We start from the raw sequence: 16,265 nt of genomic DNA on the forward strand, positions 1-16,265 counted from the left end.
GTTTTTAGCCAGAAGGCAAACTGGCATCTAAAGCAAAGCAAGAATTTTGAAAAATAGTTGTGTTGTGTATAAATTTATTTTGCCCTTAGTGTTTTATTATTGCATATTTGTTTCATTATTTTATATTCTGCTTTCTTTAAAATAACTTACTTGAGCTTTTCACTCTTGTGAGCAAAGTGTTGGTCACTAGAAATGGAAATGTGAACTTTGTTTTTTTCAGTTTCTTCTATTCTGGACTGTGGGAAATACAGGAAGGAATTACATAAAAGATGTAGCAATTAGGAATTTTGCAAATTACAGCTTAGCCTTTAATGTCAGCATTTATTAATGAACTGTAAGACTGCTTACATGAGTTCACTGCATATTATAGTAGCTATTCTATGACGTAGAGTTTTGAACCCAAGACTTCTGCAATGTGAAGTTGTTGTATTCATGAAATTTTGTGTCACCCTTTTTAGTATTAAAATTTATTGTTGCTATATTTTTCAGAGAGAACTACAGACAACTCCATTGTCCTGGTTTCGGCTGGGATGGAGTTAATTTTCTTCCCAGTAGCTGGTATAGTGTGTTTTGGATTTAGTGTGAGAATAATGTTGGTAACACACTGATGTTTTAGTTGTTGCTAAGTAGTGCTTATCCTAAGTTAAGGATTTTTTGGTTTCCCATGCTCTGCCAGCAAGCAGGTACACAAGAAGCTGTGAGGGACCATAGCCAGGACAGCTGACCCAAAGTAGCCAAAGGGATATTCCATACCATAGAACGTCATGCTCAGTATATAAACTGGGGGAGTTGCCAGGAGGAGCGGATCGCTGCTCGGGCGTCGGTCAGCGGGTGGTGAGAAATTGCATTGTGCATCACTTGGGTCTAATTTATCTCTTTTTGTTATATTCCTTTTGAGTACAATTATTGTTATTCTATTTTGTTATTATTATATTTCATTTTAGTTATTAAACTGTTCTAATCTCAACCCACAAGTTTTACTTTTTTTTCCGATTCTCCTCCCCATCCCACTGGGAGGGAGGAGGGGTGAGCGAGTGGCTGTGTGGTGCTTAGCTGCTGGCTGGGGTTAAACCACAACATCCATTTAGTTGACTTTCAACTATGTTAACACCTAAGGATGGAAATTTGAATTCTGTTTTTTGTAATTTTTTGTTTGTTTTACAGTAGAGATCTAGATTTACATTTGTACCATAATAGTCCAGGCAGAGGTTTCTGTAGCTGGGAGAGGTGAAACAGAAGGCCCACTGAAGTCTGCTACGGACCTGCGTATTTGGCTACAGCTGCTGTGTACATCATCATCTAGTTTGGTAATCTCAGAGCTCCCGCTAACATAATCTACCAGTGATGACAGTGAAAGTAGCAGACTCTCAAAGTCATTATTCCCCATAGTTAAGATTGTGGCCAGTATAAAGAACATTTGTTTCCCCTGATACTGAGTCAGCATAATTTCAGTTGGAAGGGACCCTGAGAGGTCAACTAGTCCAACTTCTGACTCAGAGCAGGTTTGGTTAGATAGGGGACTCTTCTGGTTCTACATATTTCCAAGGATGGAGATAGGCGTTTGTACTCTTGTATTATCCTACTGCTTCCTAACTACTGAGTAAGGCTCAGTGGCATTGCATGTAAAATGAGGCAAGAAGTGGACAGAACTGTTCTTTAATGTGTGTGCTGATGATGCGTTTGCCATAGTGTACCAGCTAGCCAGATTCTCCTTCCTTTGCACAGGAACCTTTCTTTTTCTGAAACAGTATTTTGAAGTTATGTATAACCTCTTGGAGCCTGTATCAGGTTTTATACAGCCAATGTGATGGGGTTTTTTTCAGAATCAGTTCTATGAAGTGACTGTGATCACTTGAAGCTTATATTAGTATTCATATTTTATGCTGCTGACGGGCAACATTTTAAAGTAGAGTCTACCTGGGAATAAAAAATCTGTTTTCAGACCTCTTTTGCCTAGCCAGAAGAATCTGTTGCCTGTTATTTTATTTTTATTTTTAAAAATAGAAGTCTAATAACATAGTTCTGGCAAAATGCCTCAAAATGCATGGTGTTACATCTAATAATGTGCAAAGCAGCCTGTCCTTTGAGGAGAGATAGAAAGCTTATGTAAGTGTTAAATGGATAACTTCAAAGTTTTAATCTCAGACTGGTATATGACATAAAACCTTAAGCTTTAAGATTCTTTGTTTTTCCAAATAAATATTTAAAGCTATAAGATGATTGTGTATTTTTCCATATTTTTCAAAATAAAGAAAAATGCTGACCACAAATGTGGTATGTTCTGTCATCCCTTTTGCTTATCATTGAGAAGACCCAACATAGACTGTGACTGAATTGTATGACAAAGCAGTATTAAGGAGAAGTTTCAAATTAAAGCTTGAAAGTCAGAATAAGCATTATAATAAATTTGTGTAAAGAGAATTTATGCCATTAAAAAATGTGATGTAGTAGTGACTGTTACTGTAATTTCAAGTCATTGTTTATATCCAATGTATTGTTGTTGATCTCTGATCTTATGATCCATGGAATTTGTAGACTTGCTCAGAGTCTTGCATACATGTAGGGACTTTGCCCTAACAACTTGAGATCTCACTTCTGAGAGAGAGGGAATCAATAGTATAATGTTGTCTCAGTTGCTTTGTGTATTCTTATAGCTTATTTGGAAGCAGTTCAGTATTTCATACTTGGACATCATTGGCTCAGATGTTACAAAGTGCTTGAGAAAGAACAGTATGCAATTGTGCAGTTAAGATTTGTTCATAAAGAAAACGCTACCGCAGTTTTATAACGGCTTGTCTTAGTTTAAACAAAGTCTTTGAAACGTGTTACGGACAACTGTGCAAATACTTTGTTTTTTCTTTCTTATTTTCAGATAAGTTTGTTTTTTTGGTGTGGGGGTTTTTTGTAATTGCATGAGTGTTTTTAATGAAGAGGAGAGGGAGAGGTGTTACAAGAGGTTGAATATAAGAGGAAGGATTGAACTCTTAGACTACTTTAAGATGTAGCTTGCATTTGGAAAGGGTTTGAGAACCCATGCTATCTCCTTAAAAGTAGCATGCCTGTTGGAATGTTAGATTTATCCCACAAGACTCAGACTTTAATTCAGTAAAAACCAGAAATAATTACTAAGACAGTATAATTAGTATGAGCACAGTAATATATGCCAAGAAACATGAAATTGTTAAATACTGTGCTGGGGTGAAAAGGGAAGGATAGACAGTAATCATCAATCTAGACGACCACTGGATGGCATCTTTGTTCCATGGAATGACTTCTGAAAATTCACTCATCTGCACTTAAAAGTTGACTTTCATAGGAAATTGTTTGGCAAGAATGCTAGCCGCCCCCCCCCCCCAAATGCATGTGTGTGTTTCAGTATGCAAACCCAAGCTCTTTATTGTGATAAAGTTCATCAAAGTCAACAAGTATATATTGGTAGAGTTTTTTCCATTAGACTGAAAAAATTGTAGTGCCAACTATGATTAAAACATTTCATATCTGTCTTCCATGTAACAAAAAAAAAAAAAAAAGATGTACTCACAGATAGTAGATTGCCAGTGTAAGATGGAAGCAAGTGATTCTGTCTAGGAGTTACAGTGGTTTTTAATCACTGTACTTTTTGTAACTTTTTTTTTTTTTACAGTGTCTTTAAAAGTGGTATCACATTGATTTTGATAATTTCATTGGAACCCTGGTTTGTCCCCAAATTAATTGTTTGTTTTTATTTCAGACAATATTTGTTTATTTAGAATGTGGTCACATCTGTATTCCAAATAAAAATTGGAATAGCTAAAATGCTAAGCAGAAGTAAGAGAAAAGAGATTGTACTTTCTTCAGCTATTAAGTAAAAGTAGCGATAAGTATAAACTTCTCTTAAAAATTGTGTTCTTGAAGTCAAGAGACTTGATTTTTGTATGGATGATTACTCGAAGGAGGTGAAAGTACCTCAGTACTGCCAAGCTGATCTGGAAGTACGGTGTTGAGACTGTATTACTGCTAGCCAGATTGTGCATAACTGTGTGATAAATGCTTGCTATAGCAAGTGAGATAATGGGGGCTGTATATAGAGAAAGCATGAGAGTATCCTGCTCAGTTGATATTTTATTGAGATCCTTTGAGTCCTTGGGCTCGGGTCCCTTCAGCAGGCAGCAGTACCCAGGCACTGCCGGACCCCACAGGGCAGCAGTGCTGCCTTCACACCCACAGAGATGTGGGGGTCCACTGGAAATCAATATTGGATTTTAATTTTATTTTTTTTTAACTGCACAAGCTGGTTAATGCTTTGTAGTTTCATTGGTTTTAGCTTTATTTTGAAATTCTGGGCTCAAGTCTGTTTTCCAGTAGCTTCTACTATCTTACATAGTTTTGAGTTTGTGTTATGGTAACAACCTTTATATGAATTTGGTTTTGCCATGGTTTAAAAGGCCTGCTGGATTTGGGCCTTCTGAGTCCTGGGTAGATTACCTTTGACGATGCTCATTCTATTTCACACGCTGAGGTTTTTAAATTCCCCAAAATCTTAGGTTTTCCCCTTTTTCAATTTTAGTTGCTGTTTTTCATTTGTAGTTAGAATCTTTTGAACTCATAACTGAATATTTAAGTCACTGTTAGTTGTTACGTGGCCGAGTACATTTATCAGCTGTGGTATTTGGGAGCAGTTTCACAACTGGTTGGACAAGACTGAAGAGTAGTTCAGTCATCTATGCACTGAATGCATAAGAGCCCAGTTTCTTCATGGCAGCTCTTGTGAGCCTCCTATGGGTATCATATACATACCATGTGAAATGTTGAAATGAAAATCCTTTAGACTCAACATGAAAGTCGTCAAGGCAGATCAACTTTGTGATGCTATCTTCAGGAATTTCATTCTAAGAGAAGAAATCAAGTGCTTAGCACTCGTGGAAAATAATAAAAGCTCATTCGTGTAGCATTTTTCTGATAATCATTGTAAAATTTTCCATATTCTGCCTCAAGGGTTCAGCACATTTCTCCAGGTTTATACAAACAAAAATCCCTTCTTGACTTCTTCCTGTAAAAGAAAATAAACCCACTATCTAACAAAACCACAGAACTCTTCCACCAAAATTGGCTACTCTAGTGTAGATATCAAGGAGAATATGGGAGGACAGGGAGGACCTAGATGATGGATTTCTGGCTTTCTCCCCTTTTGTTCTCAAACCTTACTTGTAGCTTTTGGTTTTTACTGTAGGCGTTAAACTTGTTACAAGTGACAGAAAGTATTCTAGGGTGCACAGGATGGTATCTATGTAATAATTTTTAAAAAATCTTTTAAATTAAGCTTTTCTTTGTTTGCTTTATGCAGTAGTAGGAGTCTGGACTTGGATGTATGTGGATCTTTTCCATATATATATATTCTCAAAGGTTCTGTAATCACTCCTAGAATATGCTGAAACTCAGTGTTCGTGTCAGTAATAGCTCCTGAACAGAATGTGCTAAAAACAGATGGTTGTTTCCACAGTTATGAGTCATACCTCATAGAGGTAGGAGGTAAAAGATGCTTGGGAGATACAGGTGTGGAAGCTCAAATTTTTTAGTCAGTACTTCCTCCAGCTGTTAGGAAGGGGTATTGCAGGGCAAACAGTGGCCAAGGCAGTGCTGCTATCATCTTCTCAAATGCAGCTTATTTTACTAAAACTAGTTGACATGTTCTACTGATTTTTGTATGTTGCCAGAGAAAATACCAGCACATACTCAAACTGCACCTGGAACCCAGACTTACCTATGAACTGATCATGGTCAAAGAATCTTTCCTGACTATTGCTGAAAATGCTTTGGTGCCCATTTTGACAGGACCTTGTGAAACGGTGCAGGATTCCAAATTCATGTTTTTGCTTTTAATGTCTGTAGGGTTTTAATTTATCATTTTGCTCCTAGTTTTCAGCATAAAGAGAATAGCCAAATGCTTTGTCTTTAGTGATAATCATTGTCTTCAGTTTCCTGACCATCCTGGTTTCATTGATATCACTGACTCTCAGATGAAGAAAAGACACCTGTCACACCTTCTGTTACAGACAAATTGTCCTGCTTCTAAAGTTTTCCTAATGTGTTCAGAGAAATATTTAGTTATTTCTGAATCTAGAATAAATTCTATGAAAACGCAGACCCTAGTGGTTGAGCCTCAAGTTGGCCCAGCCACTGGACATATTGCATGATGATTACTTTTGGAGAAGCAGATAATATACAAAATGAATATATCACATGCAGAATTACTTTTTTTTTTTTTTTCATTATAGAGATGATGATGACATCAATGATGTTGCCTCTATGGCTGGCGTTAATCTTAATGAAGAAAGTGCCCGAATTATGGCTACCAACTCTGACTTGGTTGGAACCCAGATACAGTCCTGTAAAGATGAACCCTTTCTTGCTGCTATACCACTACATAAACGCATACTTGAAATGGGTGAGAAACGTGTCCTTTCCTTTTGATAGTGTTTTCTTTGGAGTTATGCGATTCTGAGTAACAGAATATGCTTAGCACTTAAGATAGTTTTTTAAGCATTTTATTGCATTATCTTCTATTACTAAACTTTCAAGGTTTTTGTGATAAAAGTAACTTAGTTATCTCATGTTGGAAAAAAATAGTATACTGGTACTTTTATACTTCATGCTTTCCCCATGTTTTTTATATCCAAGGATCTCAAAGCTCTTTGCAAACATTAATTATTTCTCACAATCCTCCTTCATGTTTTACACATGAGAAGATTGAAACAGAGAGGTAAAGTAAGTAGTACAGGTCACAGAGGACACCTGTGAATAACATTTAACAGAATGTTGAAGTTTTCTGTCAAGATTTTCTTTCTCCATACAAACCAGTTATTCAGTTCTTAACACCTGCATTTATTTAAGTTCATGGTGATTTTCTTACAGCATGTTTTCAAAAAGGTGTGTTTATTTATCCTGGCAAAAAGGTGTGTTTATTTATTCTGCCATTTGAAAATAGAAGTTAAAAACTTTAGTAGAAAAAAATAACTATTCAAAATTAGTGATGTTTTAAGGTTAGTAAGTATGCTTAGAATGTATTTTATATGACATACTTCATTAATATACTATATATGTTCTAGTACCTCAATGTATCTTATTCAACATAATTTTGGTAATATTTTCAGAGCCATCAGTGTCTTAAGATACTAAGTTCAAATTGGTTAGGAGCATAAATCATATATTTTTTTTTTTAGGACTATGCTTATGTCACTAGTTAAACTTGCAAAATTTTTAGGGATCTAGTTCTCATAATTTTAAAGATAAGACCAAAATCTTGTTACAGATCAATACAGTTAGGTTTATAAGTCATGTGGTTACTTCTGAAATGTTATTTGTGTTTATGTTCATTGAATTAATGGAAGCCTTTTTATATTGCAGTTGCAGACAAAGTTCTTCATTGACTTATTGTCAAGCTTCACTCTTGTATTTTAATTAGTGCCCTTTTAAGTTTTCATTCAGAGAAATGAATTATATTGCATGCTATAGTCTTGTTGTGATGATGTGATGATGGCATTATGTGATGCAGTCTGGGAAGGCATATTTGCAACATTTTGTGAGATGGCTTACCACCACCTGAGATAGGAATCCAGCAAGGTTTTAATGAAATTTGTCTGAGAAGCCGTTGTGAGGGATACTCACGTAATAGTTTACACAGGTGTAAGAAAACAAAAAGGAAACAGACATAAAACTGTTAAAAAGAATGGGAAATGAGTAATGAATTTGCCATATAAGCCTTAATGAACTGTCTGGGTGTAACAATTGCTGCACAACATGAAGCTGTAATTACAAGTGTAGGACTTACAGGAATCTGTACATACTTTAAGAGCCACAGAACCCATCACACTATTCATCACTGCCTTTTGGGGTTTGCTCCTCTGAGGAACAAATCCCTATGGCTGTTTTTGAAGCTTTATTGGCTTTGATAATTGAAATGAAACTTTCAAAGCTTTTAAAAGCAGCTGCAGGGATTTACTTCTCAAAAGCAGTGAATCCAGAAGAGCGGCCACTCCTAGTGATCTCCTGCAGCCACTTTTAGAGCTTTATTTTGGCTTTACATGAAGCCTTTTATAGTTTTGAAAGTGGCTGTGGGGTTCACTAGTGGCTACTATCTGGGATCTATGGCTCTTGAGGAGAGAATTCCTTCAGCTGATTTTGAAGTTGTAGAAGCTTGGTTTTCACTGTGTGTGGCCAGATCTGTTGTTTGCACAGGACCACACACAAATTTAGTCATTTGTGCTACTGGACACTTAAAATAACAACATTGTAAGTTCACAACAAAACTCAGTCTTACTATATGTTGCTGGGCCTAGGTGCACCAGGACTAAGCAAAGGAGGCTGTCACCTTCTCAAGCACATTAGGAAAAAGAATGTTATGTGTCCCCTCAATCTTCTGTTTTGGTTATGCCTGTTGATGAATGAGATAAAATACATTGTTTTTTCTTACTTTTACCTGAATACAACTTAAACAGACCTTACTTTCTGCCTTTAAATCTTTTCATATTTAATGATCACTTTAGTTTTAGGGCATGTTTTTAATGTTTTAGTAAGAGAGATTTGCAGTATGTACAGTATTAGGAAACTGTTATTCTCTCCTTTCTCAGAAGCTAAATCTTTCAAGTTTTCTGTAATACTAATCTCCTTCTCTCTTTTCTGAGTGTGAGCTCTGTCGAGCAACTCAGTAGTGTTCCCCAAAGGCTGTTTCAGAGATTGTGCCTCCATTCACCAGAGTCAGAATATAAACTGCTAAAGTGAGAGCAGATGCTACTCAGTCTTTGGCAGTAACCGCCAGCCAAATGCCTCAAAGTTACAGTGAAAGAGGTTTCTTAATATATTGTACGTCCTTATCTCTACTGTAACTTGGCAGTGTTACCATCCACAGTTTATTTTAAATCTAAATGACTAATATTATTATTGATCCTTTTAAATGGAAGAAGTAACTGAAAGGTAATTAATGCAAAGATATTCATCCACTTCCCACGTGTTTCCTTATCCAATTTTGTATCTAGTCATCTTTGGCTGGTAATCATTGCCATTTGTTCATGTAGGAAGATGGGGCTGTGACTGTTTCAAATTCTTCTTTGATGCAAAATCAAGGGTGGGTATTTCGTGGGTATTTCTTAGCAGATAATGTATTGCTTTTGCTATTCCATTCAGGATCATAAAACTTTAAACCCTGATATTTCTAGATGACAGCACATCACAGTGAAACATGTGAAGAGTTGTAAGGCTTTTGTTTCTCTTTTGGGGAAGTTGAGAGGCAGAAGTTGATGTTCTTCATCACTCTGCTCCACCCTCTGTGTTGTTTTTCTCAGAGTCAGCATACCAAGCTCCCCTGGTGTTGCTAAGATCTAAGGTTGCAGGTTATGTTGCTTAGCGAATTATTATGGAACAGATTTCTGGTATATCCACCACATTCCACCCTGAAGGTTTACCTTCCCTTAAGGGGGGGGGGGGGACGACACATATCAATAAATCATCTCCAGCAATCATTCCACACATGTGCATGCTGATGTGTATACAAACTCTTAAAACTTTCTAGGTCTTTATTAGTAAAATGAGTAATAATTCTTTAAAGGCGAGATAAACTGATTAGACTGTCACAGGTAAATAATGCTGAAAAATCCTAGCTTTTTCATGTGGTTTATGGGAAAGACAAGAAAAAAAGCTTAATAATTTGTAATTGTTTCATTTTTATTCATTCATAAGCTGTTTCTTGGTAGGTAAGAATGCTGTATTGTTTAGGTTCTAGAAACTAGTTTTTGACATTCTGAGTTTCTCCAAAAGGGGCAACACTTCAGTGAATAAAACAATATGACTTAGCAGGTTGTTTTAAGCATGACAGTTTTCTCTGGTTTGTAACTATCTTGTGAAAATAGAAACTCCTTGACTCAGAAATTACTTTATTACAGTATAGTTTCTGAGAGCAGATAAAAGTTAGGCTGCACTGTATTTTGTATTTAGTATTAATGAAAGGTAGCAGGGCATAGTGAAGGATGGGGTAAAAGAGGATTGTTTTTATATTGCCTGATAACTAAATCCATAGAAAAAGGGAACAGATATGTTGCATACTTTCTTGAGAAGTCTTTTGACTGAGAGTTGGTGGTCTCTAGAACCTCCACTAGTGGTTCCAAAAACCGTTGCTTTATATTTTGTGGTCAAAAGAGCATGATATCCTCACAACCTTAGAATCTGCAGCAGCTTATTAATTCCCACAGCTTTTGTTTTAATTCTGACTGATTTCTTCAACAACCAGATGATGCCGTTTTGCTTTTACTTGGCATCCCTAAAAGTTCATCACTTGTGGAGAATCTTAACCATAAATTAAGTGTCTTAATGCAATAATAATGAAAAATAAGTTTGGCATAATGTATTCTTTGACTTAGATTGTTTCTTTCTCTCTTTCTCTTCACTTTCAGTGTTCTTCACCCAATTTTTCTACTTCAGTTTTTATTGTTAAGAGCACTGGCTGAACAGAATAATTACAGATGTGACATTCTAAGAAATGTGGGAATGGTTTGGCTATATTGAATACATTTTAACTGTCCATCTTGTATTTTCAAATTATTTTTACTTAAATGTGTATGATAAAAATGTATTGGAGAATCATCAATATTTTTATTTCACATTCTTTCAGAATTATTTTTACATCTGTATTAGGAAATCAGTTTTTTTATAGCATGATTTTACGAAATACTGTATTCATGTCTGTTATCTAGCATTGTTATAAATTTCCTTTGGAAAAGGTCTTACATTGACAGCATAGCATACACCTGCAACATTTCCTATCACAAAATCAGTATTGGATTCTCTTGCTTCATCCAAATAGATTTTTAGGCTGGAACACACATAGTGGTGCAGGCCAATTATTGTGAAGCTTGAAAATGTGCTGATGAATCCACATTCTCCTGGTCCAGTAGTTAAAAGGCTTAGTCTTCCTTAAAATAGCTTCAGAGAAGCTTGGCTTGATAGAAATAAGCTACTGTCTTTGTCAATGTAACAGTTGTAGGGTTAGGCTCAACATAATTTATAGGTTTACCTTTTTGTTGTTTTACATGTAAAATACTTTTTAAATCTGTCTGATGAAATATTGATCATTGTTCTGCCTTGATTCTATCTTTGTTCAGTCACACTTGAATTGCATGTCTGCTATAAAAATGCATGTTAAAACATAAGAAAATAGCTTATCTGTGTTTTCTGTATTCTGGAGTGTATTGAATCTACTATGTGGCATCACAGTGGCAGCCCAGTTGTGTGCATATGTATATATTTTAAATAAATAATTTGAATACTCTAGAGGGCATTTTCTATTGCTAAACCATCTAAAAACTGATTGGGATATCCTTCATATGGAACCAGGCCAGTAGATTTCAGAGCCTCTATTTGAAGCATTTGTTATTAGTTTAATAAGAGAGTCATTCTGTCATCCCTGTTTCATCTGTTTGTTTGTCAACAGTTGTATTCATGTTTGAATGAGATGAAACTGTACTACTGATGATTGCTCTTTCATACACAGAGCAGTTCTAACATAAAAGTATACTTATTTCTCTGGTTGGTTTATTTTAGAGGGGTTTTATAGCTGCTTAGATTACAGTTGTTGTGGATTCTGAAATTCTGAGCTATCATATTGCCCGTGAACATAATTTTTTGTTTTCACTGCACTTTTTGTTGATGTGACTTAGTCGTTCTCATTGTTGACTTTTTAACTTTTTATCCATGAGTTTATTTGTCTTCAAACTGAAATATTCCTTTTAATATCAGTTTTTCCACCAGCATCTTTCTGTCAGGATGACCTCCTTAAACACCTGTGGACTTAACTCTTGATTGTGTTTGGAGATAGTTCTAACACATACTTGTTCTTAAGTAGCATTTTGAAGTCGTGCATTGTCCTAATGACATGCTTAGTCCACTTGAACTGTAGCTAGAGTGTTGTTTTCTGTGATTTAGTTGCTTTTTCTCAGGAACAAAGTTGTGTTAGGTATTGTATAATCCAAATTACAAGTTACTGTGCATGCCTAAAAAGTTGACTTTCTCCAGTTCCTATAAACTTCAGTATGTCACCTGCAGAGATGTGGCAGGTGTAGAGATGTATTTACATTCTGACATCTGGAATAGTTCTGTAACTTAGTGCAGAGTTAGGTTGGTTTTTTTTTCATTAGTATAAAACAAGCAATTTGCTAGAAATTTTATTCAGATTAGGTGTGCACTACTCCCAGTATTCTTATCAGTGTTCATAGTTGTGATAATTTAGTTTCTTATGTTGCGATGGGAGTTTATTGTACATGTTCAACAGAGAATCTGGTTTTACATTCCAACTTAATTGGTTGCTAATGTTACAATATTATAAGACAATTATATGTTATTTACATTTATTATTTCCTTTTCAAAAAAGGTGGGAATACATTCCCATCTTAGTATCAGCAGCAGTGTTGCCAAATAAACATAACTAGTAAATATTTCAGCAGAATGTTAAACTGTATTGTTGTTCTTTCTTTAATAGGTCCATGATCAGACTTCCTGTTCTACAAGATGTCCCAACGTGTGTTGGAATGGTAACTTCAGTACCACCTGAGAGCTTGGAGTCTGCCTTTCTGTGAAAGGTAGGGCAGCTTCTGTTCAATATTTTTTGTGTATTTCTAAGGTTTTCTTTTTATTAATCTTATTGGTTCTGCAACACTACAGAATCTGAGTTATGCTGTTAGCAGTATCACCTCTATGTGCCAGAACTGATGTTATTTCATCAAGCAGTAATTTCTTAAAATAAATGTAGATATGTTCAAGCTATGATTATTTGTGAAGAAAATGAAGCTGTTTCTTCAGGCATCATTTTCAAAGGTTTTACTCCAGTTGAACTGAGAGCATGACGATACTATTTGCTCCCAGAAATATTTGGAGAATTCAGGTTCTGTTTTCACCATAATACCTTGCTTCTGTGTTATGTATGTAGTGGAAGAGCCTTCTTTAAAAGGTCTTGCTATTTCTGGAAGGCAGTTCTGGCCTTCAGGGCCTACCAAAATATGTTGCCCAGCCTCAGAATAAGTTTGTATCTGGGAATTGAATGGCTTAAATTTCTTGGTCTCTTTAAAGGAAAGTAAAATTAAGATCATCATTCTGTGGAGATGCATTGTCTACCAGATTAATTTATAAAGTCCATCTCATAAAGAGATTTCTGGTAATAAATATTGGATGTAAAATAAGAACAATAAAAAGAAAACCTTAGAGAACCATTCAATATTGCAATAAAGCTGACTTACATTATCCCTGTAGGCAAACTCCATGCTCTAGAGGTGGTACTAATGTCCCCAACTCTCAACACATGTTGGAACGTCTTTGTGGAGGAGGAAGTCATTGATCAGTGAGCAGCATCCTCAAGGATCGTTTAAGGGGGGAAAAGTAAAAGGTAATATTTTCTAAAATATGTTGAAATGATTGTTCATTACGTTTATTTGGCAATCCTGCTGCTCATACTAAGGTTGTAATGTTTTCATTTCTTAAAATTATTGAAAAACCTCATAAACGTCACTTTAGTCTTTCTTTCTCCCATGAGTTTGAATTGCATTCGTTCGCCTTCTTCATGTTGCTGAGTCTGCTGCATACAAAGTCCAGATTCTACTATAATTCATTGGCGATTTGACACTTTTTTTTCAGTGCTTGTAATATGGAGAGTGTTGGTCTGTGGTTTAACCAGTTTTCCAGTTCTGCAGTGTCTAGTGTTAAATAAGTCACAGCCTAATGTTGCAAAGTGTTGAACTGGTACAAAGACATTCTACTAGTAACGAAGGGGTATTTGTTTTCAAGGAAGTAGCTGCAATACTGGATGTTGTGCCAGATGAGGTACCACCATCTGTTCTTGCACAGTGTAGAAGTGCGACTTCAATATCAACTAACATAAACTACAGCTATTTTGACAAAATCAAATGACCATGTCTGATCTGGATAAATTTTGTTGTGAGGGACGATTTGGTGATGCACGGATTTGGTATTAATGAATGTGGCACAATGTCCTGATCTTGACAACTTTTCCTCTAATCCTGGACATACACAGATGAAGGTGCTGACATTTTGAAATTCAGGTTATGGTCTTTGGTCTACCCTTCTGGTATCCTTTATAATTTTCTATATTGTTTGTGCATATCCTTTCCAGCTGACATCGCCATCCCACCTCCTTAAGATAAGGCCTCGTGTTGAGCTAGTCTGCCTGGCATCAGGCTTGTAGTGGACAACTGTGATACCTCTTCAGACATGTCACCAACAAGACTTATAGTGTCAGAAGGATGGTTTCTCCAGAAAAAAAATTGCCAAAATGTCTGCATTATTTGCAGAAGTTGTTTTAAAAGAACAGAAGCATGTAGGCAAATTCTTATACTTGGTATTCCTTTTAGTCCTTGTGTGGATGTGATTGAGTGTTCTGTTACTGCGAGGACTGTTACAGGATGCTAGCATCTGTGCCTCCACATGTGTTTGTCATCTCTGTTACAACAGTTCTTCTCCATCTCTGTCTCACCTGGCACACTGTCATAATCATATACTTCTTGTATTTAAGCCTGAGGTTTGTATTTAAGCCTGAGGTCCTGTAATGGTTTAGTATCTTTTGATCTTGGGCTTAGCCCAAGAAGCACATTCTTCTAGCCTGCATGAAAACAGGTAGGGGATAAATCCTCAGCTAACGACTTCTCTATTGTTTTCTTAAGGACTGTTACTGTTGTTATTGCCATATTAGTTCTTTCTCACCTGGTCCCTCTAACAATCTCTTTTGATTTGACTCTGTAGTGAGTAACCAAACACAAAAGTACGTTGAGGCATGTACTATTATTCATAAAAATAGTGAACATATTTTCCCATTCTCTACAGTTACTCAGTGTTTATTCTTGGATGTTCCTAAATGTCTTTGGACATGCTTATTATGTTGTATTGTATTTATGTTTTGAGAAAACTAAGATTATAAAAATAATCATATAACTGTAATCTGTATATTCTCATTTGACATGTTGAGACCTGCATCTATTTCAGTTCTCATACCCTCCTCTGTCTTTTACATTTTCCTCACACTGTTCAGTCGCTGCAGCACAGATTACTAGGGTTACAGGGTAGGATCTGGATGTAGTTCTCAGAAATTCTTTGGCCTTCAGTGCCTTCCTTTTGATAACTTCAGCATCCGCCCTTCTTTTAGGATATACACATGAAATTGCACACAAGTAATCTTAAAGAGGAATTATTAAAAGAGAAGGAATTAAACATCAAAATTAAGGATAACGTGTTTCCTTAGCACATTGAGATTTTGATTTCTTAAAAAAAAATCAGGTATTATACAGTTTAGTTACAGAAAAAAAATAGGGAAAAGATTAATAGTAGTAGCTTCTGTCCCTTCAGAGTTTATGTTCTTTCTGTCCTCTCTAACCAGGTTCTAAGGCTTCCTTGCCATCTGAATACCCAGTGTTCTCTTCTCCTAGATGCACTGCTCATGTGTTCATGCTTCCATGATTTGTGGCAACTCCTTCCATTTTCCAAACCTCCACATACCTGTGCATAATGTTGTTTGGTGACTGGCTTGGTTCTGTTAGAGACAAACCACTGAGGATAATAAAAAGACTCGTAGGGATGATTAATAGCTACCTTTCAGCTGTTTAATTATCTAGCTTAGAGACAGAATTTTGGAAACTGGATTGTCTGGTTATATATATTTTAGGTCAGACCTTTTCTCAAATTAGTTCTTTCTTTTTGCCAAAAAGTATGAATTATGTGTGGGTTTTCAGACTTACCCACCTGGTTGAGAATTCTTAGAGAAGTGAAGGCTTTTTTTTTTTTTTTTTTTCATTCTTACATGACTTTCATCACAAAACAGTAATTGTATAAGTACGGTTAAGTAGGGTTCTTGAGAAATATTTTTTCTACTTGATGAGTTTTCTTGTCCTGCCCTGAATCCCACTGACTTGCCTAAGAGCTTCAAATCAGCATGGAAAATAGGATCAGACATTTTGGCCTGGGTTACACGTAGATTTTTGCATGGATACAACTATTTCTCTGGCTCTGTTGTGTTAAAATAATAATACCAACATGACCCCCTAGAATGGAGCTATTTTTCTGGTTTTCCATTTACAAGATTTAGAGATACCAAATGAAATTAGAAGGTAAAAGTTCACAACAAGCAAAAAGGGCTCTTTTTTTTGCCACATGAGTAGTTAAGTTGTGGAACTCTTTGTTTTAGGATGTTGCAGGTTTAAAAAATTACTTGAAAAATTAATGGGGAAAAAAATTCCATCCTG

The 16,265-nt window shown here is 35.9% G+C and overlaps 1 protein-coding gene across 2 annotated transcripts in view; it reads left to right on the forward strand.

The window, feature by feature from the left end:
- The window catches only part of LOC142036655 (transcription initiation factor TFIID subunit 4-like), a 150,837-nt gene that overhangs the window by 41,913 nt on the left and 92,659 nt on the right, over window positions 1-16,265 (forward strand). For both annotated transcript variants that reach the window (XM_075040053.1, XM_075040054.1), the window contains exon 10: window positions 6,255-6,424. In XM_075040053.1, coding sequence (XP_074896154.1) covers window positions 6,255-6,424 — 170 coding nt within the window. The remainder of the gene's footprint in view (window positions 1-6,254; window positions 6,425-16,265) is intronic.

This window comes from Buteo buteo, chromosome 11, assembly GCF_964188355.1.
Source record: "Buteo buteo chromosome 11, bButBut1.hap1.1, whole genome shotgun sequence".
Taxonomy (NCBI): Eukaryota; Metazoa; Chordata; class Aves; order Accipitriformes; family Accipitridae; genus Buteo; species Buteo buteo.